The following is a 26668-nucleotide window of genomic DNA, read 5'->3' on the forward strand; positions in this document are numbered from 1 at the left end:
ACTAAACAACAAAGTTTCTTTCAGCATTTGGATTTTGACAATGCGGTTTCCATAGTCTGATAGCAACCTCCTCAAGTAAACATTTCCCTTAAAGTTAACAGAGTCGACATGGTAAATCTGTTACACGCAAGCATATTTAACAGCCCAGCCTTCAAACAGAGCTGTGCAAGTCTCAGAGGGACTTGCTCCATGTTAAACTAGCTCCACAGTTACTGAGAAGATACCACACAACAGAAGCCAGCAAAACTGAAAATTTCAGAGTCCAGAAAGATAATCTATTCTGCCTTCCTCATAGAGCCTGAACCTCATGAGTGATCCACATCTCAGTCTTAACCTTGAGTCATTCATTCATCAAAACAACTCCTACTGTGCTCCCTGAGCCAAGACTAAAGCCCAGGGAGGAACCAGACCTTTCTCCCCTTCTGATCTTCAGCGGTAACGATGTGACGTGAGCTGCCAGATGAGCAACAACCTCTAGGGCTGATGCTGAAGAACATCCTGTGCTCAAAGCTTGCGGTACCTCAGTTGTAAAAATATTCTTGTCATCACATTGATGGGATAGCACTTGCAAGGAGGCTTCACCTTGGATCATAAACTTCAGAACATTTTTGTGCTTGCTTTGAACTAGCAGTCAGCGACAATGATAGTACAGTTGGTCGGTGAGTCTGAGCTTGACACAACTGAAAGGTCACTGGTAACTGTATAAACAATCACATTGATCTGAAAATAAACAACATTTTTAAATAAACACAATGTAAATTAATATATTACTTGAACTTCAGTTTGCCATGTCAATTTTTTTGTGTAGCAATGTTAGTAAACAAACTCTGTTCACTTCTAGAACAAGCAAGAAATAATTACTGTTGTGGTCCAGCAGGCAAATGATAAAACCTTGAGTTTTTAAATACAATCAACAAAATCAGTGTTTTTCTGCTGATTTAGATTTAATTTTAAAATTTTATTTCTTTATAAAAGAAAGCTGGTAGGTATTTGGAGTTACTTGTCACTAACACAATTTTTATAGGTTAGGTCCTGAAGGAGGAAATTCATCCTTGCATAAAGGAATGCACCACTTACTTAAACCTGTAGGCAGAGCTTTAATAGTGCATACAGCTTAGGGCAATCCAGTAGTTCAAGTTAATTTTAACTAACGTGATTAGTAACTCAGTAATAATGAATTTTGAAGAAAAAGTGCAGTATTGGCTACATACTCCAAGATACTGGAAATGCTGTATCAATCTTCATGAAATAAATGCCCTCAGAAAGGCATCTGCAGGACCTGCCACTGTACAGCACTAAAGTTTCTTTCAGGATTTCAATTAAAAAGACTGGTGTCCACGGCGGGGGGAGGGGGAGGGGGCAAATGCTTCAGAAGATTCATGTACAGACCTGGAAGTGACCTAAGGCAGGGGAAAATAATAACCGTATAAAGGCTTCTGGAACTGAAACTGAATGATTATGCAAGTTAAACATAAGAAAAACTTAGCAAAACCTTTTTTACCAAAAAGGTATTACTTAGGGTCTCTCTCTTGCTACAAAAGCCGCCTTTGGGGAAGGGAGGAGAAAGTTGTGATGAATCCTGAGTTAATTGTTATGAATGAGGCCACGTCCCCGGAGTTGGTAAAACAGAGAGAGATGATTTTACTGAGGTTTCTCTGTCTGGAGCCTCTCAAGACCCGGAGCAGGTACTCAGCTGCAGAGGGCGGCTCTGGCCCAGCAGGCCAGCTGTTATTGCTCTGCGTTTCGGGTCGCCTCCCCGACCTCGGACACCTTTGACTTGGCTGGTTGGGTTAATCCACCTCCTGGGTCCCTTTCCTAGGTGGGGTCATCCTGTAATTTTTTGGTGCACCAGATTTGATCCCTTTAAATTCTACTTTCCTTTATTTTAATGTGACCCTCACGTGATCTTTGAATTTCATCTTTATTAGATCTTACTTGAAACTTGAAATACTCTCTTTTTATAGCTCTTACAGGAAGACTATCGGTTATTAAGTTTTACTTTTATCTAGTTCCCATAGCTGGTTGGCGTTAGAGTTGATTTGTACACCCCAGTAACTACAAGGTAACTGGTTATACTGGGGATTGGTTGGGGGAGAGGGGAAGGGATGTTTTGCCTCAGGTCTCGCTCCAGTATTAACACAGTTACCTTGGGGACTACGAGTTTAATTATTAGAAGCAAATGCCTGTAAGGACTAGGTAAAATAATTAACAAAAGACATGCAACACTCCTAGCGTTTATTCCTCTCCGAGGAGGGCGGGAGAGGGGAGGCGCTAACGGCGCCATAGCCCGGGCCGGAAGAGGCCGCGTTTCCGCCCTTGCCCGCGGGACTCCATGTCCCAGCGTGCCCCACGCGGTTCCCATGGCGACGGGGAGCCGGGCCCCAGCGCCGAGCAGCGATGCCCGCGGGCAGGTAACGGGGCGCCCGCCGAGGGGGCCGGCAGCCTGCCGGAGGGAGGAGGAGGGAGGGAGGTGTAAAGGGGCCATTTCGGCCGTTGCTCCTGGTGGCGACCCCGAGGACCGGGGGGGGGGGGGCTGCGCGGCCCCGAGAGACCCCCGCTCGCCGCCGCCCGCCGCGGCGGAGCCCCAGGAGGTGCCGCGGCCGCAAGGGGAGGCCCCAGGGCCCCGCAGTAGCTTGCCGGGACACCGCGGGCTCCTCCGGGCAGGCCCCCGGGTCCTATGGGGCGGCCTGCTCTGCCCGGGCCGGCGCCGCGTGCGGGAGCCTGAAAGCGGCGGCGGTGGCGCGCCGGCTTTCACGGCGCGGTGAGACTCCTGCGTCGTTAGGAAACCTGGTAACGGTATCGAAAACACACTCAGAACAAAGCCACCTCTCGCGTAGCTGGTGCTTACTCTGCCTGCTCCTCGAGGGGTTATATAAGCGATTTTATTTAACACGGTTCTGTTAAAAAAAAAAAATACTCTGACAAGCAGAAGTAATGTGATGTGATGAGGAAAAAAAACCCCACAATACTCTTCATTTATCCGTTTAGATCTTTTCAGGAAACGTCTTGGGTTAACTATTTTTCTCTAATGACATCTTGTTTTTCCATCTAGTGATACTTTATGGGATATTGCTATAGCTGAAGTGGAGAAAAGAGAAAACGCTGAAGGCGATGACGAGGGTGTGGAAATTTCGGAGAAATCAGTATTATTTATGGGAAACAAAAATGGGGTAATGCTCAATACTCTATGTGCTTTCTTTGAATGCAGTTTGTGTCACGGAAAATACCTCAAAAGCATCTGCTTCCCTTAATTCTCAGTACAGACAAAATACTGTATGCTCTGATTCTGCAGAGAGTTGGTATTCGTAGGCAGAACACCTGGATGTTGTTACAGTTCAGAAGCTCAAGTTTGTGCTTTGGAGAGCCAAAGCTCCAATCCCTCTGATCAATGATGTGCTAGTTCTCAGGGATTTGGCTTCAGTGTTTTTTGTAAAAGCAGCAGCCAGGAATAATACTGCACTCCAGTTCTTTGACACGTCACCAAATTTCCCCTTTCAAAGGTTTAATTGGTAACGAGCTAGGTTAGGTGCATGGATACCGGTTGTATTGTAAATAGAAGCCCTGGCATCCTACTGAGAATTGTGTCTGTATTTATACAACACAAATTTGAAAATGCAGTATAAGTGATTGCAGGCACATGGTCACATGTGCCCAAGGTTACATTGTCCCATAAGCTACATCATTAGTAATTTCTTATTTTTTTCTATTAGCATTTATTTGAAATGTAGATAAGGAAATATGTACCTTTTTCTCTAAGTGATTCATATTTTTAAGAATATAATTTTTATTTTAGAGGGACTGATATATGTACAACCTCTGATCTGCAATTTTAAAAGTAATTTTTAAAGAGAAAGTACAAGGACTTCAGGTTTACATGAAATTCATTTATTTTTGAGGTAGGAAAGGAAACAGGAGGGAAACTGTGCAAGTTCTAGCCCCTTTAAGTGACATTGTCCTTAGTGTCTGAATTTCAGCAGTGTAAAGACCTTTTTTATTGGTATGTTTATGTGTATTTCAGTCATTCTTTTTATATCTAATCAATAATAATTTAAGCAAAACTAGTGGAAACCAATCATTAGATCAGCATATTATTAACAATTAAAAATGGTTGAACAGTTTAACAGAGTTGGTCAGGTTGATCACTGATGTCTAGTTTTACATACACTGTTACTATATTTGTCATCTCCACTAGTTTATAATTATAATAATGGTAGTGTAACTGTGTTCTGACAGAAAGCTGGCAGTTAAGTTTCCACTAATAAGGCTATAAACAACTAAATAAGTTTACACTTTTCAGACACTTTATTACTAGAACGTTAGAACAACGAGTTGCATTTAACTATACAACTTTTATGCTTTAATGATATTATAGTAGCGTTCTTTGTTTTTAATTTCCAGGGAAAAACTACTATAATACTGAGGTGTCTTGACAGGTATGCTTTAAATTTTTTTATGTGTTTTTCAACTGAATACTCAAATGCTGATCATCATAAAGAGTGTTATGAGAAACAGCCGCCAGTAAAAGAGAATTGTTTAAAATATTGGTAACAAGTAGACTTAGCCTTGTAATCTATGCAATTATTTGCCAGGGTTTGATAATGGTATTTAAGCATTTACATTCTTATATTATTAAAGCCAATTGGATAATCTTTGCAGGATTTTACATAAATAATTATATTGGGTGATCATTCATAATATGTGTGTACATATGTTTTCTGTGACCCTTTGATCAGATATGGATAAACTTATTTCCCTTCGTTACCACCTGTCACCTGACCCCTTCAGTCTTCCTCTCCAATACGAGAGATATCAAATGGCCATCATTTCACATTGGTGCTGCTTCTTCTCCTGTCTTTAGCAACATCTAATGAACTGAGACCTGTTGTCTTAACATGTCTTAAAATGCACTCTCTATATTGCTGTTGCCAAGCCAAATTCTGTACTGACTGATGAATGGAATTTAGTAACGGTAGAACTAACTTTTATTAGTTCTAAACATTTTTAGGAGATCTTGACAAAATAAAATCACTTTTCATTGGATAGGGAAGAGAGTCCAAAACCAACATTAGCCTTGGAATATACTTTTGGAAGAAGGGCAAGGAGACACAATAGAGTGAGTACCCAGAAGGTTAAGTGTAATATATCTGTATAGTCCTTTTTTTTCTTTTTCTTTTTTTTTTTTTTAGTAAACTCTAGCAGTTTTTTAGCCTACTGATTTATTTGTGAGACAAATGGGATCTTTTGAATTTCATTTTAGAAAAATTAGCTAGCTTAATTTTGTATTTTAATGTTTTTAGTATGTTTTTCTTTTTCACTAAAATGCATTAGATCAGACCAAAGTATAACACAAAGCAATCAGTTTCATTTATAAACACTACCTTGTTTGTAGCATCTGAGTGCTTTTATTCTCCTATTGTAAAATAAAACATAGTCTTGTTTTGGATGCAGGTGTTCAACTTTGTCTTTAAAATGTAAAATGAGTATAAACCAATGAAGATACTTTACAACCAGATTTATGAGAGAAATAGTCATCTTAGTGGATGTTAAATCATAATTAAATTTTGGGTTTAAGTGCTAGTATTGCTAACTTCTGCACTGCAGATTATGTTAATAGAAATATTGAACCAATTCCCATCACTGCACAACACTGCCCAGCAATAACAACTATTGCTGTTTTATTACTGAAGCAGGTGATGGAAAATCTGACTCTGTCTGAAAGATTAAAAATCATTTATAACTTGTCCCAGACACTAAAAGGGAAGATAAGTTGCACTACTTTTCCAGTTGCAAACTTCTCAAAATGCCTTAGTCTGATACTTTCTCTTGAGTAGCAATAAACAAAAACAAATCACGCTGCTTTTTGGCTTTTTTATTTTAAAGTAGTCATTTACCAAGGTAGTCACAAGCTTGCCAGGAGTCTTTCATAACTGTTATATGGGATTTCTTGAACACGTTTTTTTTTTCTTTTGATATTCTGTTTGGGTTTTTTTTTTTTTTTTTTTTGCTTTTCTTTAGAAAAAACTAATGAAATAATATAGTTCTGAGATACTTGCATGTAAAAGCCAATTTTACCAGCATCAAGATCTTCTCTTGGTGTTGCATGGAAATGCACATTTCTAATGCAAAGAAACTCTTTTGCAGCCCAAAGATATAGCTCATTTTTGGGAACTAGGTGGTGGAACCTCATTAGTGGAACTGATTCGAATACCAATCACTAGCAGCAACGTAAAGTAAGTGCTTAATATTAAAATACTGACGTTAATCTCAGTCTTCATTCAAACAAAAGTAAATCTCTAGACCTTTCATTGTGGGAAATTTTCAAAACACAAGATAAAACATTTGTGAATTTTCCTAAAAATCATGATAATACCACTGATACTCTACTTTGACCTTCCTTTTCCTGATTCTCTCCTAATAAGCCAAATTCTTAGCGATCTCCAAACACAAGAGAAAGCAGTACCATGAAGGAAGTGGGTTGGCTTTAAGTAGATGGTACAAGAGATACAGAAAAAGAGAAGAATTGGTCTCTTTTTATGGTCAGTGGAAGAGCAGAAAAAGCAGCTTGGGGGCATATCAGAGAGAAAATCTGGCTTCCCACTTCTGTGTACAGTCTCTCTGTGGGGAGTTTTTTCAGGTTGGAGGACAAGACAAAGACTGTAAGGAGAAAATACTTGTGGATTTTGGGAAGAAGTTGAGTGGCCAACTGATGAAAAGAAGATCATACAAGAGAAGAGATATGATGTTTCTGAGACTAAAACTATTAAAACAATTTGCAGAGAAAAGGAAAGTGAATTAAGAGAAAATAAAGAGAATGTAGGGAGAATAATCCAGAAAAGAGTAATGGTATCATGGGAAGAAGAAAGTAGATGCTGTTTGCATAAAGAAAAGAGGTGATGGGGAGGACATTGTGTTTTCTTTTTAGTTAGGGGAAAAAAGAGTTGAAGGGGGGAACAGGATGAAAAAAAAACACATTCTACATTTATATTCTGATGCATTGCTTTATTTCTTTGGTAGTGAGCTTTAATTTCTGTAGAAAATAATGGGAAGACTGCTGTTTTTATCACCTACATTTGCTACTGTATTGGCTACAGAGATGATGTCATTATTTAATGAGACAATAATACATATGGAAAAAAGAAACGCTTCTTGTTGCCAGAATTGCTTGGTGAGTTGGAGGGAAAAATCAACTAGTGTTGTTCAGCCATTGTCTGAATGAACTTAACTGAGCTCCAGCTCCAAATGATTTTAACAGAGTTCCAGCTCCATCAGTCTTCTCCCCCCTTTTTACTGATAAGGAATATTGTGATATGGATGATATTAAAGAACAATGTTGCTATCCCATCACAGAACTTTAAGACCATCTGTGTTTGTAAGGCAATATTTTAACATACCATGCAAAAATACTACCATTTCAGTAAAGTTTTTCTCACTGATTTTCTCATCTGCCTGTAGTCAAGGAATTTGCTTATTTAAAAGTTCCATGAACTACATCTAGTTTCACCAAGAGACTTTTTAATAGATTTTTTTTTTTCATTGCATTCTAAAGTGAAATTGGACATTTATTTTGCTTTGTAGTGTTTCTGATATCACTCTACTTCAGAATCTACCTTTCTAAACTCAGGGTAGAACATGAAAGAATCATTGCAGCCAGTCAGTTTGCTGCATTTGCAATGTTCTGCTTCACAGTTGCATTTTAGTGTTGTTGGAACTTTGTGGGTTGTTTGTTTGTTTGTTTGTTTTTTGGGGGGGGGATGAGGGGGAGAAGAGTTTATACATAAGAGTCTCCTGTCATGGTCCACCTCGAAAAGCCTGGTAGCTGGTATGAATGTTTTAAGTACTTGGACTTCTTCCCTTCCTGATCTGTCTTTCAGAAGACTTTCTCATAAACTTATTTGAGGTTCCAACTAACTGGTACAGCAATCCATGGCACAGAATAATGCCCCATACCAGCTTTTTCTATTTCATATTACAAAAGAATAACCAAAGTATAGAACTTTATGATATGTACATGGTTAGGAAAGATCCTGACATTTGCTAACATTGCTTCAACTGGGAGGGATACATGGTATTATTAGAGTGAAGTGAGAGAGGAGGAAGGAGCTAGATGGGCTCAGGACATTTGTAAATTTAACTGCTTTGAAACAAAATCTCCAGAAATTAAGTTTGGTACATATGTATGTATGTGTGTATATATATTTATAAGCAATCCCCCAAAACTTTATGATGGGAAGTTGCCAAAGTGAAGTTCTGAACAACAGACAATGAATAGGTTTCCTCAGAGCTCAGAGTATCATTAAAAGCTGTCTCCCTTTGCTGTTATATTTAATTCTATCTTAGCACTTGTATTTCAGAGCTTTTGCTTTCGGCATTTGTAGTAAAGGTATGGCTGTATACAAAAATGCTAATTGTCTTATGTGCTAAAGATTTTACCAAATAATGCCTTTTCTTTTTAATAGGGCATTTGCTATAGTTCTTGTATTGGATCTGTCCAAACCTGACGAACTCTGGACTACTATGGAGAGTCTTCTGCAGGTCACCAGGAACCATGTGAACAAAATTCTAACCAAACTGGGAAAGACAAATCCTGAAGTAGCTACTGAAATTAAACAGAGGATGTGGAACAATCTACAGAAGGATCATCCAGTAAGTTACTTCTAATATTTTCTCCAGATGTCATAGGCCTTTATACAGTTAAAGATAATGCGTTTGAAAATTGTAAACAACTCTTTTAGATTTTTATGCATGACTGAAAATCCATTTAATGTAGATGAACCTGTTCACTGGAAAATTATAGCAATTTAATAAAAATTCAATAAGAGCAGAAACAAGGAAAGAAGGTTTCTTATATCTTTTTGTTAGATATCTAATGTGATTGTTATGGCATGTTACACCAATCAAAAGAAATAGTTTCAGAGTAGCAGTTTGCTTTTTTCCCCCCTCATCTTTTTTTAAATGAAGATGAAAACTAGAATGTACAAAAGTCATCTAGCAAGAGACTATCTGAAGGTACAAATTTAAGCAAAGAATATAGTTATAACAGCCATCAACATGACTATATACTTTGCATTTATTTAAATGTCTATCACAAACTCAATGCCTTTTGATAATCTGACAACTAATTAAATTATAAAGTTTCAGAAATGTTAACATCAGTTCTTTAAACATAATTGCTAACAAAATCTCTGGAAAAGCTAAACTAGGTTATGCCAATAGAAATGAAAAGGCATTGTGCTTTAAACCTCTACAAATGTTGTGTATATATAATGCATAAATAGGTATTCATCAGTTTAAAGACTTGGAACATAAATCTAGTTACTGTAACTTCTATAAAATGCTTCAATACTGCAAATGCTCATATAGCTTAAAAATTGAAAAGTAACTTCATATTTTTAAGAAAGCAACATATGCAACGCTCAACAGATTTAGAGTATAGGATTCCAGTTCTGCTGGATTATGATTTTGTTTTTTTACTTTTAGAGAAGCTAGCTCACAAAAAGAAGAGGCCTTCAAACACACATGGACACAAATCATGACCACAATATCAGGATTACATACTGGGCTTTCAGTATCTGAAAACCACAAACTTCTTTCAATAAGTTTAAAAAAAAACCAAAAAAAACTATTAATTGTTAAGAAGAAAAGGCTTTTTATACTTGCCCTGTAGGGGACATAATTATACGTTCTGAACTAGCATTTCTATTCAACCTTCATTATGGTAAACAGAAGGGAGAGCAAAAACAATATTATGTTACTACTGAGTTCTCTTTAAAATTTCATCATTGTTCGAGGAAAAAAATAATGTCCCTTTTGTAGGAGGAAATACTGTCTTTTATAGTCAAAAAAGTAACTGACAGTTTAAGGAAATTTTTATCTGTCTCTTTGTAGCTAAAGATATTTTTATGATTAACAGGAATTGATGAGGTTCAGAGAGGTTTTTTTAATGACTGGATGTATTCCATTATACTGCATAAGGAATTTTTGGCTATGATGGTAAAGCGTAAATATATCAAGGGCAGACTTGCACCTAAAGTATTTTGTAATCAAAAGTTGAAAGGTCAGATGAATAGAGGTCAGTATGCCTGTCTTAATGTTTCTGATGTTTTTCTGAATTAATTTTTTCTTAGTTAAGAAACTAGCTCTTCCCCTGTTTTTTTTCCAGTTCTATACCCTCAATTTTAAGTGAAGATAATATTGCTGAAAAGTCTTGCTTTGGCAGTGTATGAATGAAACCATTATTTTTCCTCTCAAAGTACCGGATTTTCAGTATTTGTAGCTTCTTGCCAATATGCTGACAGTCATTTAACTTGTATGTGAAGTAACCAGCTTTAGGAGAGAACAGTTAGGTCAACCTCCATTACAACATAGATCTTTTCCACTCTGCTGCAATGAAGGGAGCTTCACTAAATTGTTATGTGAGCACCTGATCACTAGAGCTGACATGAGGGTATAGTTTAATGTCATGTGGATATCTGGAAAACCTGCCAGATAACTTGAGAATTATTGTAATGTATTTATTAAAATTTATGGCTGAAGTTAAATACTTAACGGTTAAATCTACATCCTAGAGCTATTGAATTAAAGTTATGTATCTAATTTAAGGTTTTGAAAAAATAAGCCTTGTCCTCTGTGAATTAATCTTAGAGCCTTTCCTTTAACTGTCACAATCTTCTACACTTTTCTTACACTGCTTAACTGTAATATATTTGTTTAATAGGATTATGAGTTAGTTGACCCTTTTCCATTACCTCTCGTGATAATTGGAAGCAAATATGATATTTTTCATGTAAGTAATATTTTATATTTATAATGAAAAGATTCCTGGTAAAGATTCTACAATATAATAAAATCTTGGTAACATAACGGTAATCATTTGACCAAAAATATGACTAGTCAGCCTTCTACCACAAAAAATCTTTCCATCCAATGGCATATGCTGTCAGCTGACAGCATTTAGTAGCTTTAGTCTTTTTAGTAGCTGCAGACCAAGGAGGGAAGCAAGGAGACCTCGTGTTGATCCCTTTCTTTTATAATGAGAGAAATCCAACTCCATCTGTCCCTTCTGACTGCAGCCGTATCTGTACGGCAATGAACAATGGGCATCTCAGGTCAGCTGGTCACAGTTTTTGGTGGTTGTGGCAGCAAGAACAGCAAACTATTATTTCATTCTCAAATTTGCTTTCTTTAAAGTACTTATTTCACCATTTTTTACAGACCAGTGAGTAATTGCACCTTTTAGGGGCATGGTTGGGGAAAAGGAAGAGATACCAGGGAGTAGTACTGCTGGATTCCTGCTCGGTATTTTAAAAATCCAAACAAATGTGTACTTAATTTTCAAGTAGCATGTGATCATGAGAAACTAGAAGAGCATGTTTGATTTTTAGCTGCCTTGCTGGCAGCTTGTGCTTCTCTAGATGACAACATAGTGCTTTGATGCTAGGCCAACTCTTTGAGTTACTTAATTTGTATTAGTAAGGTACTGGGCATTCTTTCATACAGGGCTTTATGCTGAGCCATGAGCCCTTTAAAAATCAGTAACTCATGTAATAAACAGGATAAAAGCCTCATTCCATTGGCATCTGTGGACAGAATCTTCTGGGCTTCATTGGGACCAGGTTTTCATCCACTTTATCCAGGGAAGGCCATCTATATGATCTTATTTTAAAGAAATATTGATTAAAAGATATTTTGATGCACCTTTCATATCTTGCAAGTATTACAATTTAGAAAGCATATAGCCAAAGGTTTACTGAAAGTCAAATATTTTGACAAAAAGAAAAAAACAAAACCTTATTCTAGTAGGAAGTATTTCTACTTCTAAAAATTTAAAACAAAAGGGAATAGAAACTAATTGGAAATTGAATACACATTCCCAATTAAGAAACTTTTTCTGCAATAATATACTGCCTGAATTAGGCTGCCTCTGTAAAAAAGAAACAAAGGGAAATTGTGACATTTCTTTTCAATCAGAGTAGGCTGTTACTGATTCTATCTTAAGATATAATTATGCTGACAGCTGAACGCCTCGTATATTGTAACCTGAGTGCATTGCAGTTTAGATTTAAAAAAAAATTGAAAAGTTCTGACTGTAATATCTTGGGTTTTGTTTCTTACACGTACGTTCCAATATCAACTTTTTCAGGAGTTTGACTCTGAAGTGAGGAAAATAATAAGCAAGACGCTTCGATTTGTTTCACATTATTATGGAGCATCATTAGTGGTGTGTATATTCACTTTTTAACTAAGGAAAGGAAAAGATGAGCAATGTTTATGCTATGAAATAATATTTTGAAAAACAGAAATATAAAACTCCTAGAGAAAATAGGATGTAATTGGTCTTACAGTAGCTCTGTCCATGACCTAAGTTCTCAAATGGGTTGCAGGTGCTGGCAGGAGATGGATGAATATGCCCTAAGAATAAGCAAACTACATAATTTCCCAGTACCGGGAAAAAAATAAATGAAAATGGTTACCTGTTAGTCAGCTCAGTTCCCTAATTTACTTCACTGCACAGCTGGACAAAAGTTTTTACTGCTACAAGAAAGCAGGACAGGAAAAAGTGATTATCCTAGATAGAAGTAGAGACCTGACCCATTTGGTAGCAGTATGAACTTATGTCTAGTGATCAGACTTCTGTAGATTTAAAATCATGGATCAAAGGACACATCTTCCCAGCACTTGAAGTATACTCACCTGAAGCTTCACCGTAAGGCCAGATATCTTGCAGTTTTAAGAGGACTTAAGCTGACAGATTTTTATTCTGCTTTATGGCATGTGAATTCCTCTTTTGTTCCTTGAGAATACAATCGTACTGATCTTTAAAAATGTATTTAAACATTATTTTAATAAAAAATGAAAAACTAGGAGCTTAATACTCCTCTTTGGATACTAAATGCTGATTCCCATTAATATGAGTGGGAGAAGCTTCATTTCCTTCACTAGGGATCTAACTTGGTTCTCAAAGACATGAATTTGTTAAGATATGAAAGCCCTCAGAGTAATAAGTGTGCTGCTTCAGAAGATATTCTGGGAGCTCTTTTCTGAGAAATCCGTACCAATTCTGCCTCTGACTATCAAGCTACTTTTATGACGTGTAAACACTTTTATAGCTGTTCATTACATCTCTAAATGTTCATGGTATTCTGGATAATTTTTAATGTAGTTTAAAATCTTAATAACTCATTAGTCTCAAGCAAAAAATTTGTATCTGTTAATGTGCATACTTCAGAAGCTGTGAATCCATATATTAAAATTTAATCTTTAATCTTCTTTCTTTAATGCCATTTTTAATCTGTCTTGATCTATATATTTAGTGACAAATACCCTCCCTTTCCAAAACATGAATGTGAGATTTTTATCCTAGTGAATCCTATGAACATACACTAAATTTATTGAGGTCAGGAACTAGCCAGGCTCTATTTGTAATCCTCTGTGCAGATGATATAACATGTAATATTTCTGTGATGTAAGATCATAATGTATATTTTATTTTCTGTATTCATTTAGTTTACCAGTAAATCTGAGGCTCTCCTGCTGAAAGCCCGTATTCTTATTAATAATTTGGCATTTGGCTTCGATAAAAGGTAATATAATTTTTGTCCTAGTATTAAATGACTTGCCCAGAGTTTAAAATTACTTAAGTGTTTGGGTGATTAATTTTTTTTTTCCAAGAATAGCATCTCTGCAAAATTCTTTTTCATGCAATTTTACTCCTGCATCTTAGTTGCATGTCTCTCTGCACCGGGTAGCAATAACTCCTTGTTTTGATCCCAAAACTGACAGAGTAGAAACATGGTCGCCAATACAATTGAATAGGTTTTTATTTAGATATATTTTTGTGCAGAGCCCAATAACAGTTTTAGTCTTGTCTAGAATAATGTAATTTTTGTGTTGATTGCTAAATGTTCACTTGATTTTTTTTTTTTTTTTTCCTCCTCCCTCTCTATTTAGTAAGTCTGTTTCAGTGGATCATAGCAGACCTCTGTTTATACCAGCAGGCCTGGATTCGTTGAACCAAATAGGTTAGGACATTTCCTGTTCATTGTGTTTGTGTCTAAATTGATTATGAAAATTAGAAAAAAAATTTAAACAGATAAAAGATTAATTTAAATTTTAGCACATGATTTAACTGATGCTTATCAGCATCAGTTTTAACTGATTATTGAAGCAAATGGCTTAGAACGTTTAAAATGAAGATTCAGTATTTATATTATTGAGAATTACCTGTGCAGTTTTGTTAGGTAGTTTAATAATGTATCAGTACTACTTCAAATAATAGGATATGGGCAAGCTTAGATCTTAAAATATAGTATGCAATAGTAACACAACCTGTTTTATGATAGGAGATCAGTGCTTTTTCAGGGCTCATAGCAGTTTGTCACTGAAGATAAAATATTAAATTAGACTTACAATTATCCAAATTTATTTGCTAATTCCTGTTGTTATTCCTGTCCTGTAATTCCTGTCCTGTTGTATTATTTTGTGCTCTGCTGTAATCCTTAGGAGCACCACCTGCCTCTGATAGCGATATTGGAAAACTGCATGCAAATACACCTTTGGAACTGTGGAAAAAAGTATTTGAGAAAACATTTCCTCCCAAGGTAGGTATTTAAGTGTCTGATGCACAACTTCTTTTGTCTTAGAATTGTAGTGATATTACTACAACTTTTTGTCCTTCAAGTCCAGTGACTGGAATTTCAGTCTCTTGAAAAACCATTTAGCAGTTCTGTTTCTTGCAACCTCTTTAATTCATAAATTTAAAAAATATATATTTTTGTGTAGTAGTGTTTTGATTTTTGATTTCTAAATCTTAAGTCACCTTCCTACATTTAAAAATAAGAAAAGTATCGATGCTATAACCCTCTGTTTTTTCCAAAGTGATACCATTGCCTTTCATGATACTGAGAGAGAACCCATACTCAGGGTTTTTTGAAACTTTATAAGGTGGCATGTGCCCTAATGCCTAAACCAGCTGCCAGTGATGTTTCAAGAGGAGAGCTCTTCCTGGCTGCAGCAAGCTGCTGATCCTTATTCTCCTAGGGCATGAGGCTTTGAATCAGGCTAGAGTTTCTTGCCAAAATCTGTAATTTTGCTGTGGGAACTCAATGATGGGAAGTGTTTGGATTAGCAAGGTAATGAGAATCACTTGGCACCTCCAAAGTGATAAATCTTGCACATACTTCAGAAATTTCTGGTCCCAAGAGGTAAAAACCCAGATATTCCTTTTGAATGAAAGTAATTGCTGTTGTTAGTAAATCAAAATTCTTTTCTCTTTGACTTGAGCAAAAACAACTTGGCATTTTTTCCTTCTATACTAGACTGTCTCAGAGTTCTTTATCCATGTCCATTTCCTGCCTTACAGCTTGTCTGGGCAGACAAGAAAATCAGTTAGGGCTATGAAACTGTGCCTAGTATTACATTGTGCAAACTAGGCTTTTTCTAGTTTTAAGTCTATGGATCTCCGGTCTCTAATGTGGGAAAGGGTTTTAGTGCGCCTTTTCCTACTCACTTGCCTGTTATATAGTAAAGCCTACAAATTATTTCTAGTGATTTGTGACCAGAATAAATCATCACCAAAATGCCATTTGCAATACAGTGTGCCGTAAGATGATAAAGACTAAACTTTACTTTTCAAAAACTATATTTTTTCATGTAACTTTTGCTCATAACCTTTTAAAAATATAAGTATAGTCTCCAAAATCCCCCCAAAAGAGCTGGTAGTAACTTTTAGACTTGGGTTTTGAGTTGGACAATGTGTATACATTACTGGAGAGCCTTCAGTACTCTTAACCATAGAAACAGGTACATTAATTATTTAAATTGAATTTTTCAAGTACGTCACAGAGCTTGGTTCTGACCGTAATTTTAACACTATTCTAGTTATTCAGGTCTGTAGTTGTATCTAACTGCCAGAAAATGACAGATTCGTCATCTGACTTCTTTAGCTAATTATTTCTGGCAACTAGGATGGTTGCTTATATCTTTGTGCTGTGATACCATAGAACCTCAGCAGATGCAGTGTCAAGTTAGGCACCATTCCCTGTCCTTTTCTGCAGTAGTCCTTATGCCCTGTTATGGGAAGGTAGGGACATAATAAAAGCCAGCTCAATTTTTGCTGCAGATATTTGCATGTGAAAACTGAGAGCAGGACTTATGGATGAGGAACATTCCTAAAGAATAAGATAACTCCGAGTAACAGTCCCTTACTTGGAAAAGGGAGGCATTTTGTCCATTAAAGTGCACAGCTTACACAGACATTTTTATATATGTCTGAATCTTGCAAGCTGCCTCAGTGGTGTTCTTTGGAAATCATTCACAGAGCAACTAGGTCTTCCTCGAAAAGGTCTCTAGGAGTATTTGGAAAGAAAGTACCAAACTAATTTAAAGATTTGCCAAGTAGATTCTTCCATATTGGTTCCAAAACATGCTTCAAATTTCAAGTTGGTTTTGTGCATTGGGAATTTCTTTTCCATCTGTTGGTCTAATCAGAATTATAATTCTGCTTTATTTTATTCCATAATTTGTATGATTGACTTCTTGCTACTTTCTGTTTGTTACGAGTAACAAGAATTGTGCAGCACAATGTAAACAATTCTTACATGATAATTTTCCTTTCTATTAGCATATTTTCTTCTTTGGAATTAAATTTATGGCTGCCTCAAGGTTAGTAAATGTAATTTCAGATACTTGGCAAAAAGATAATAATCGGTCCTTGAAGTATTTCTCAGATATTGAAGTAATACTTCTGGTGGCCTGAACTGAAGTATAATCTTGAGCATTAAAGCCTCTAGTAGGAGCAACACTTGACTATGTCCAAACGTCATGAGCTGGAAAGAATATTTTCTTTTTGAGGAGAGAAGCTGCTAATAACTACCAAATAAGAATTTTTTTTTCCTTTAAGATCTAACTGCATTATTACTTTCTCATTGTTTACCAATCCAAGATAATATATTGTATTTTTTGTCTAATCTGTGTCCAATATTAAAACTCTTCCATAAATGCAGGGTTTTAATACTTCTGTATTATAAGCAAAATGCTTCCATTAGACTCTACCGCATGTCATCATCTTGTTGAAGAAATAGAAGTTTAAATTTATGATTTGTGTTTTTTCATTTTTATTTTAGGGTTCCTGTGATTTACAATATACCAGGGACCCTGCACAGGATTTACAATATGCTGAGTACGAAGTTGATGTCATGAGAGCTCAGAAAAAACAGGTATGTCGTTGTTCTCCAATTGCTGTTCAGTCTGTTATTCCAGAACCAGTACCGTTGCTGGAATAATTGTAGGGTATACCTGTAGCACCCTTTTTGCCTTTGAATAACTTAAATTCAAGAATTTATTGAACTTTGGATTTGGGGGTTTTTTTGTTTTTTGTTTTTTTTCTGATTGGTAAACATTTGGCAGGAGGAACATTGTTAGACATGAAAGTTTTGGTTCTGTGATTTCTTTAGAAATGAAGGATTTGAATTTTCCCTCTAGCTCTGTTCAAGGATTATTTCACTAAAGTAATCTCATCATCCATACTGAAGCAAGCTGTGAAGGCTTCTTGACAGAATTTTCTCCCTTTCTCCCCCTTGTATTTATTTGGGAGTTGGTTAGCAGTAAGTCTAGGGAATAGTATCAAAGTTTGGGGTGGGAGTGTTTATGCTTCTTCTCCCCACCACCCACCCCTTCAAAATTTTTGTTTAAATTGGAGTTTATGAAAGGTACTGAGATGATAATCTTGCTGACTAAAGTTTGCGGTTTATGGACGTTTTATTTTTAAAATACAGTGAACAGAATTGATCCACACAGTGGTATTTGACTTAACCCCTGAATTCTGGGAAGTGCCTTTAGAGGAGAAAGGGTCATTTAATTTTTCGTATTCATTTCATAGTGCTTCTGAATTTGCCAAAATGTTTGTGGTGAACTAATTTTATAGAAGAATTCCATGGAGAACTAGACTGGGGTTAGAATGCATTAATAATGTAAAAGAATAAAGCAATTACATGAATCTCTCGTGGTCCTTGAGCTTGCATATTGCCTGTAATATCCTGTTAATGTAGTCATCAGTTTTAAATGTCTGTTATATCAAGAGCAGTATTAGAAATCATTAAAGTGCTCCCATTTATAAAGCACATTGGTTTTGGAATTTATAATGTAATCTCATACTCACTATACCTGTTTGTTGTTATTAGATAATATTTACATCTTGCAAAACAGGATACTGGTGTTGATTAAATCATATAGAGAATTACTAATTTTCTGTTTTTAAACAAAAGAGGCAGGCTTTTAGAACACTAATCTGTTCAAGGGCATTGGAAACCAGTGTAGCTTCTTTTAGTTGGGCTATCGCAAGTAATCTGGGCTTTAAAGAGAAAATTATTTTTGTTATCTGCCACTATTTTCTAAACTTCTTTATCCTGAAGTTCAGTTATTACAAGATTATTTGCATATTATTAAAATGTTTTATACTCTTAGAATTTCATTCAATTTGGAATGAGCTAAGATAACTACACATCTGTAAGAAAAGAATTCTGTAGTTAGTGATTCTTGAAATGTCTTTGGATTTCCCATAATTATGTGAAAAGGGTACAAAAATCCTATTTTTAAGAGCAAGGTTTTAAGTGCATGATAAGTCTAACCTTTGTAGAGTCCCATATGCTATCTGTTGTTTAGGAGGAACAGTCTATTAAAATGTTTAATATGCAACATGTTGCTAACGAATTCATGGGACATAATGCAAAGTGAAAGTTACATATAATGAGGGAGCCTATTGTAAAAACATTTAAGTACATGTTATCGTTCTCTCGGTTACTTCAGTTTAATTAATATGCCACGTTGGACTCTAGGTGATAACCAGTTTGCTCATTTATTTCAAAGATAAGTTTTAAAGGAAAAATATATACAAAATCCTAGCAATAGGACACAAAATATAGCATCTGTCAGTATGTTTGATACTAGAATACCTAATGAAGTGTTAGTCTTGATCAGGACCGCTAAATAATACTGTAATAAATGTGTAGATGGCTAAGACAATGCAAAGTTTCATAAAATTAGGGCTGTTTCTCTCTTGCCTCCCTCTTCTGTAGAGCCTTTCAGTGTCCTGGCATTTAGTATAGCCAGTCTCAGAATGGATCCTTGTACTTTGAATAATATTCTTATTTCCAGGGACTTCCAAGTTTGTATACTTGTTTGAAGGGTTTGTCTGCAGCTAGCATTTGTAGAGAAATAATGTGTCTTTTCAGGGTTAGCTAAGATTATTTGTAACACAAAATCAGCTTAGAGAAGGAAACACTTCAACAAAATAAAAGGTTAAGTTCTTGAGTATAAAGTTAGAGAATAGCCAAAAAAGAAGAGTACAGGAGAAAGAAAATACCTGGCATAGTCTCATGTACAAGCTGTCAAGATTTATCTGAGACACTTTCTGGGTGTGGAAGTTAGGGTCCAGCTCATCAGCCCTCTGCCACGAGACTGCTCTCTCTTAGATCAGATTATTTTGCCTCTTCAGTAGCTCAAACTATGAGACTACCACCCTATTCCCAAACTTTTTTTGCTCTGGAAAACTCTCTGAGGCTACCATTTCTTCACCATACCTTTGTTCAAGATAGAGCACCTATTTGTTTGTCAACTGTGTCTTTTCAGAATTCTTTTCATAGTTCTTATCCAACAAATCTACAACTTGTAGATTTATATCAATTATTGCTGTTGAAATTGTTTGCTGCTTTTTGGTTCTCCAGAGTTAATCTCAGCGTATTAGTCTCATACGGCACCTGGGACCTTTTGGGAATTTACATTTTTAGTGTGTTTCTTAACTAGCACAGGCTCTCCAGACTGACTGGATTTCCTGATCTTCACTGGGCTTTCAAGATTCAAACAATACATTTATTTCACATATTCATTAAACCATAAACTTGTAGCTTGCTGTTGACACTTCATACAGCATACTAATAAAACAAGATGGTGAACTTGTCGTTAAATCACTTGGACCATTTCTCTCTATTCTCTTCTAATTTTTCAGCTTTTGATGCCTTAAGGTTGTCTGACATGGTAATTTAGTTACTTGTATCTTTACTGTCAGACTTGAATATTATTTGAGTCTCTGCAAATTTCACTTTAGGTAAACACATGAGTAAGAGTAAAAAATTTTAAAATAACATTGGCATTTAGAGCTGCACATGTACCACCTGCATCCATGAATACCTATGAGTGCATTAAAGTCTTGTTCCTCTCTTAGTTCCTTCTAAATGTTTCTGGCAGTGAGATGGCGCATGAGTGTCTGCTCTGTTTCCATTAGGAATACTCTGTACCACAAAGGTACACGCTCCAAATGTCTTTTGAAGGGTTTTTGTTTGTTTCAGGTCTTAGCTATCCTGTTATGTCTTCTACTACTAACTAATAGTCGAAACAGGTGCACGGACCTTTTTTGTTTGGACATTTGACTGCAGCTTCGTTCACTGAAGCAAATGATAAAGCTAACCTCGAGCTCAACGAATTAGATAACCTGTTCCAATAAGGTATTCAAGAAATCAGTGTCATGCAATGCCAAAGTTCGTACCAACAGGTCCTTGTCACACAAAAGTATTACATTAGGGATTGGTGCCAGTTTTAGCTGAAGCCTAGCACCATAGAGTATACTTCACTCTCCCCCCCCTCCACCACTAAAAAGTTGGCTAGATGCCTGGTGCAGCTTGCTGTTAGCTTGCAAGCAGAAATAGAAGCATATCATGAAGAACTGTGTTGTAAACTCTTGCACAGAAGGAGGAGAGATTTAAAAAAAAAAAGGGGGGTGGGGGGGACAAAAAGGACTTCTCAAATGGAATCAGCTATACTCCCAGTAAGGTTAAAAATATATCCTGTCACCAGTCCTTTCATCAGCCAAGCAAATGCCAAACGTCTATCTATCTGTAGGTTATGGTGCTGGTGGATATTCTTTGAGATTCTGACTTGAACACAGCTGCTGTCACTCACAAAATGTGTTTCTAGGATCCTCTCTTGAGGAAATGTACTCCTGTTTCCCAAGTCGCATATCCATGTCATTCTCAACTAGAAGTCAACCCACTGTCAGGTCTTCAACTGTCATTTGGACTCCATCAGCATCTGATTGTGATTGGGACTGGGCTGGCCAACAGCGTGAGAGCCAGCCATACCTGTACAGCGTACTTCTGTCATGAACATGCTACAGAACTTCAGGAGAGAGAACTTCATCACATTCAACAGCACAGAAGATATTCTGTCAATGACCTCTTTGGTCAGGTGATACTGGGCAGAGAAGAATGGCAGGCACCTTGGCATGGCTAAAAGAGGAGGAAAAGTCCCAGTCTTCCTAAATACCTTTTTCTCCACAATATGAAGTTTACACAGGCACCAAGAATAAGCTTTCTTGTTGTCACTTGACAGCATGCCCAAATGTGTCCAACGCTTTTTTTCTGAAGCTGCTTTTAAAGTTGTTTTAAAAGCAGCCTTAGAACATTATTATTACTAAACTCCTTACTGAAGTTTAGGTGCTTAAGATTTTTTTTTATGTACTTTTTCAGTACTTGTTTCTTTGACCCTGTTCCACAAGTATTCTCAGAGGTTGCTTTAGTGCTAGCTAAAACAGAGAAGAGAGGCTGTCTTCATTCTACATTCAAATCTTCTTTTACTAGTGCCCTAAAGTAAAAAGAAGGAAGAAATGCTCTAATTAGGGGGGAGGGGGGAGAAGGGAGAAGGAAATGGGAAGAAGGAATGGAAATTCAAAGTATTATAGGAGAGAACTGGTAGACACGAGCAGGAGGAGGAGGAATGGGAAACCTGAAACTTAAGTAAAATGAGTTTGGATAGAAGAAGAAGAGTTAGATAGGATGGATCTAGGGAATAGGGAAGGGAGGGACAGATAAAGGCTTTGTAGAGAGGTGGGTATGAATGTACTCTGAGACCTGGATCTGAATACAGACGAGTTGAGTCTCTGCTATAAATAAATATTGTAGTATCCACTGGAAGAGTTTGTGTCCCATGGCTGAATGTCTTACTCGACCTTTCTGCTAGTTAAAATCAACTCTCAGAGATCTTATGCCACAGTCTGAGAGCAAATTCGGTAAAAAACTGAATAAAAGGAAAGTTAGTCACCATGTCAGTCCCTCAGAATTGAGGAAATGCAACAATTAAGGCTTTTCCTGCAATCTTAATTTTTCCTCCTTGTTTGTAGACATTATGATATTGTCTTTAATTACATGATCATATACTATTTTCCTGATGTCTCATTCAATTGTTCAGTATTTCTTTTCATCATCTTTATTCTTTGTGTACTGTATTTCTCAACCTGCCATTCAGACACTTCAATGAACACAAAAGTATTAATTTTTTTCCCTGAGAATGTGTGGTAATGTTATCTTATCTGAGTGCCTCACAAACATCAGTTAAGAAGTCTTTCTTCCCAGTGTCTTTATAAGATTAGGTGTGATCTTCCCCATTTGACGGATGAAGAATTTACAGAAACACTGAAATACAGAAGCATTATTGTTTTAAAAAAAACAAAACAAAACAAAAAAAACTTACTTTATGCCAGTCAGAGACATCTAGGACCTGAGTTGCTAGCACACTAATAATATTTAAAGCACTCAAAGAATGTTTAAAGCATATTTAAACTGCAGTTTCTATAAATCTGATCTGAGTGCCCTGCACTTGGTACCCAGAAAACAAAGGGAGCATAGTGCTAGCTAACTGTGAACATCTTTGTGTATGTGGATGTATAATCTTTTATAGGAGTTTCTTGCAGTTTGAGGAAGGGATCACTTAGCTGATTGGGTAGTTACAGTATATTCCAGAATTCTGGGTCATGTTTATAGTATAGGACTTCAGAAGCAGGAAGGTATGTTTTTTTTCAAAAGGGTCTTTAAGGTAAAATTGAAAGACTTCTTTTTTCCATTACATTTCTGACGTACAGGGATTTATTTTACTTTTTATTTTACACTGAAACTAAAGAAATATACCTTCCTGACAATATTCCCCCCCCAAATGAATCACAGAATTTGTTAAAGATGATATTTTGTAGAGATTTCTTCCCATTTCATCCTCTTTTTTGCTTTCATTTACTATAGATTAAATGTAGTCTCACTCTGATATGTCTTCAAAATACTGTTTCTCATTTTGTTCTGTACTTCTTTGTGTAGTGGGAATGGCTAAATAATTTAAATATATGCTGTATTTTTGATACTTTGCACTTTTGTATTGTTTTGGACTGCCTTTATGTTGACTGACCTTCCAGCTAGCTAAAATTACAGCAAAAAAAATCTGCTAAATTATCTTCCTCTTTCTTGAGACAGCTTATTCAGATTTGAAAAAGCTATGATGAGGCTAATATTTTAGATAACACCTTTAGACATGACCCACAGCATTGTCTTCACATGTAAAAGTTCATTGTCTAGTTTCACCTCTTTCTGTAACCTTTAAAAAATTATTAGAATGGAAATTATTAGCTTAGCATAAATCAGAATACATGTGCTTCTTAAAACACTGCAATATGCTTTCTATTCCTAAAACTGTTGGCAAGTTTCCAACAGTTCAGTATGTTCCAAAATCATAATTACTTTATATTAATAATTAGGGAGTGAAAATATTGAGTAAAGACTACCTTACAGATGGAAAAGTTCAGTAGTACTGGAGTTGGATTTAATAATGCAACTTACTAGATTTAGATTGGACACAATATGTTCTATATTAGTCATCTGTGAATTACTTAACTGTAAAACTAGATTCCTGCTAGCATCATGAAGAATACGCACTAATCGAAAATCCTCTTATTACTTATAAACGTGTGGTGCTTTCTGAAAATTTTGCACTACTGAGGAAGCTGTTGAATTTACTTCCCACTGATTCCTGAAAGACAGAAAATTTAAAGGGTTTTTTAATCTACCCCATCCAGCAGAAAATCATACAACATTCAGGATCCTGCCAGTGTAGGCTTAATTAGGAGAACAAATAAAGCAAAGCTTCTCTGGAGGTTGTCGTAGTCCCAGAGGGTGCATACAGGCTAGGAACTGTGAAACAATAGGATCGGCAGGGGGATTAACAGTTTGTCAGTTAATATCATATTCTCCTCAAAATAAATTATTTTAAAATATATATCCAGGATAGATTCCACAATTCCTAAATATTCATTTTATTTATTTTTACAAATTTTGCTCTTTTTTCAAATGGTGTATGTATTTACGTACATATGTGTGTGTGTGTATATATATATATATCAAAAAAACAGATATCTATTATTATTTTATACACACACACACACACACACTTATATCATCAGAGAGAGAGAATTCCATATATTATTTCCATATAATTTGTAGGAGATGCTTTCTTTGTTGCTCTGTCCTTTATTTTCTTCTTCCTGCCTCTGTGCTCTGGATTGATAATTGATAGTGCCATTAACATAAAATCCATACCTGGCGAGTTTATTTTTGTCACTTCCGGTATTTGTATACCTATAGTGAAAGCTCCATTATTTTATTTAGTCCATTTTGTTAAAATCAAAATAACAATCATATAAAACACATGCCTAGTTTCCACTGGCTGTACTGCATTTATACTATTCCTCCTCTTTATCATTTTTTTCTCTGACTTTTCTTCATCATCCCAAGCTACTTCAATAGCTATGCAACTCCAATTACACAGATACAAAATTACAATTCCTGAAAGCTAGCTTTGCTTTTTCTTTTGGCAGAGAATTTTAATATATATTTTGTCTTTCTGTTTTGCTTTAGAATGAATTTCCAAAAGGGTGAATATTCTCCACCTTTTTGTTTTTCTTCTTAAAGCATGTCAGGGAGAGGAATTCTTATTAAAAAAAATTAAAAATATATTAAAACTTTATTTTTTAATTATATATAACACAGAAATAAGTATTACTTTCTTGGGGGAAAAAAAAATGCCAAGAAGATCCTTGACAATGGAGAATCTAATACTGCAGGGATTTGGTAAATCATAGTAGCACTGTATCAAAAGTATCTGAACTTGATGGGAACTTCCAGTATAATTCATTTTCTCTGTGTTGTAGTTAATAGATGGCTAATATGCTCACCTAATATAAGTAAGATATGAAGACTCTTTTTACATTGCAAACAGTCTTTGGTTAGGTCTAACAGTTACCTCATTACAGTATCACCTTCCTGCAAATATTGTGGAAGTCTTGTATTTTTTTTATGAATGTAAAGCAATCATAATGCTTTTTAAATCACTTATGCTGGAAAAAAATCTTCAGAAATAATTCCTGACTTTATACACCACCGCATAAAATTCAGATGAATTGATGAAACTGTTGTTTGCTAATGTTGCTATAACCTTTCATTATAGGCTTCAAAATTTCCAGTACAATTTTTGACTGACACAAGGTCATTTGTCCACCTTGCTAGTATTCAGGTTGTGTCAAGTGCACTGTGGTGTAGATTGCCTCATCTTTCCTACCTAATTCACTTTATTTATACCTTCACAGTTCAAGCTTCTATTTGCTTTTAATAATCAGTACCTGTAGTTTTAAGGATGCGCTAATACTGTCTAGAAGATGCATTATTATAATTAGCACTTTTTTTTTTGCAGTTTCTTTTCACATGCAGGTGCAAACTTTTCAATCTACTAAATGGTGGCATCTGAGAGGATTTTTTTTTTTTTTAACTACTAACTGAAAAACAAAAAAATTAAAGCACAGCATCACTTCTACTCATGCGTAACACATTTTTTGAAGAATCTAAAGCAGTAATGAATAATATTTCCATAAATATCCATTACCATAGGTTGAATAGATAGGGGTTGTTGATTCCTAAACAATCACTGCATTCCTCTTACTTGCATTTCTGCTTCCTGCTTTCTGGACAAGACTGTGAAAGCCAACCAAGACAAAATGCAGCTTTACCTTTTTTGGCCACAGATGTACCACTAAGAGAACACATGCAATATGTATGAAATGCATATTCCTGGTACATGCAGCCTTAGTTCTGAAGGGTTTTCTAAGGTCCACAGGTAGCTCTCCAAGTTACCACCACTGGTGATGTATAAGCTTTTATGGAAGTTCATTTTGGTCCTGTGCTAAAATAAAGTAGGCTTTGTTCTTACAGTTTCTTTTCATATTCCTAGGGAATTACCAATATGTTTTGCTTTTGAAAGGCCTTAACTTTGGCACTTGGAATATGAAACAGTGTTGTTTGTAGAGTAATGCTGGCTTCTGTTTTTAAAACATAGGTAATAATACACTTCTGTATCTTCACAGTCCTCCTATTATTTTCTCAAAAGTAAATATCTAAGAAAAAAAAACCACCAAAACTCTCTTCTATCCTAGAAAGCAAGTGTCTAGGCCAAAAAGTATAGTTTTCTATCTGAGAGCAAATGTGGCAAAATATAGTACTTACTTACTTATTTTTTAGAAAATTATACTAAAAGTCATATAGACACTTTTCCTACAGTGAAAAATTTTTGCTTATGGTTTAAACGTTTAGGTGGCTACTGTATGTTTCTTATCACTGTCAGTCATGAGGATATTATTAGATTAATATGTGTCTATGTTTCTGTTTTAGGAACTTGACCAATATAAGAGAAATGCCTCTAAAACCTGGAAAGAAATGGATTTTGATCTTGACTGATGAACTGCTATAGTTGTCTTCAGTTTAACATGTACAAAACCATTTTTTTAAACATTACATGACCAGTTTAATTTGATGCA

The 26668-nt window shown here is 35.8% G+C and overlaps 1 protein-coding gene across 4 annotated transcripts; it reads left to right on the forward strand.

Annotated features, from left to right (window-relative positions):
• The first annotated feature begins 2356 nt into the window (after positions 1-2356).
• Positions 2357-26608, forward strand: DYNC2LI1 (dynein cytoplasmic 2 light intermediate chain 1). Of its 4 annotated transcripts, none has more exons than XM_067293143.1 (13): positions 2357-2411; positions 3053-3170; positions 4399-4433; positions 5044-5113; positions 6142-6230; positions 8457-8643; positions 10715-10783; positions 12140-12217; positions 13504-13580; positions 13948-14018; positions 14500-14597; positions 17121-17213; positions 26523-26608. In XM_067293143.1, exons 1-13 carry the CDS (start codon positions 2398-2400, stop codon positions 26586-26588), a joined length of 1065 nt encoding a protein of 354 aa, XP_067149244.1. In that variant the 5' UTR covers positions 2357-2397; the 3' UTR covers positions 26589-26608. The 4 variants fall into 4 exon arrangements, with proteins under 4 accessions (XP_067149244.1, XP_067149245.1, XP_067149248.1 ...); XM_067293144.1 differs by lacking the exon at positions 26523-26608 and adding an exon at positions 17479-18098; XM_067293146.1 differs by lacking the exon at positions 2357-2411 and adding an exon at positions 2749-2790.
• The last annotated feature ends 60 nt before the right edge of the window (positions 26609-26668 follow it).

This window comes from Apteryx mantelli, chromosome 3 (genome assembly GCF_036417845.1).
Source record: "Apteryx mantelli isolate bAptMan1 chromosome 3, bAptMan1.hap1, whole genome shotgun sequence".
In the NCBI taxonomy this organism is placed as follows: domain Eukaryota; kingdom Metazoa; phylum Chordata; class Aves; order Apterygiformes; family Apterygidae; genus Apteryx; species Apteryx mantelli.

What these genes read in the sequence shown, in the direction of transcription:
- DYNC2LI1 (XM_067293143.1), top strand. An exon ending in ATCTACAGAAGGATCATCCA is followed by an intron (nt 8,644 to 10,714) that starts GTAAGTTACTTC and finishes TTTGTTTAATAG; the next exon opens with GATTATGAGTTAGTTGACCC. An exon ending in TGAGAGCTCAGAAAAAACAG is followed by an intron (nt 17,214 to 26,522) that starts GTATGTCGTTGT and finishes TTTCTGTTTTAG; the next exon opens with GAACTTGACCAATATAAGAG.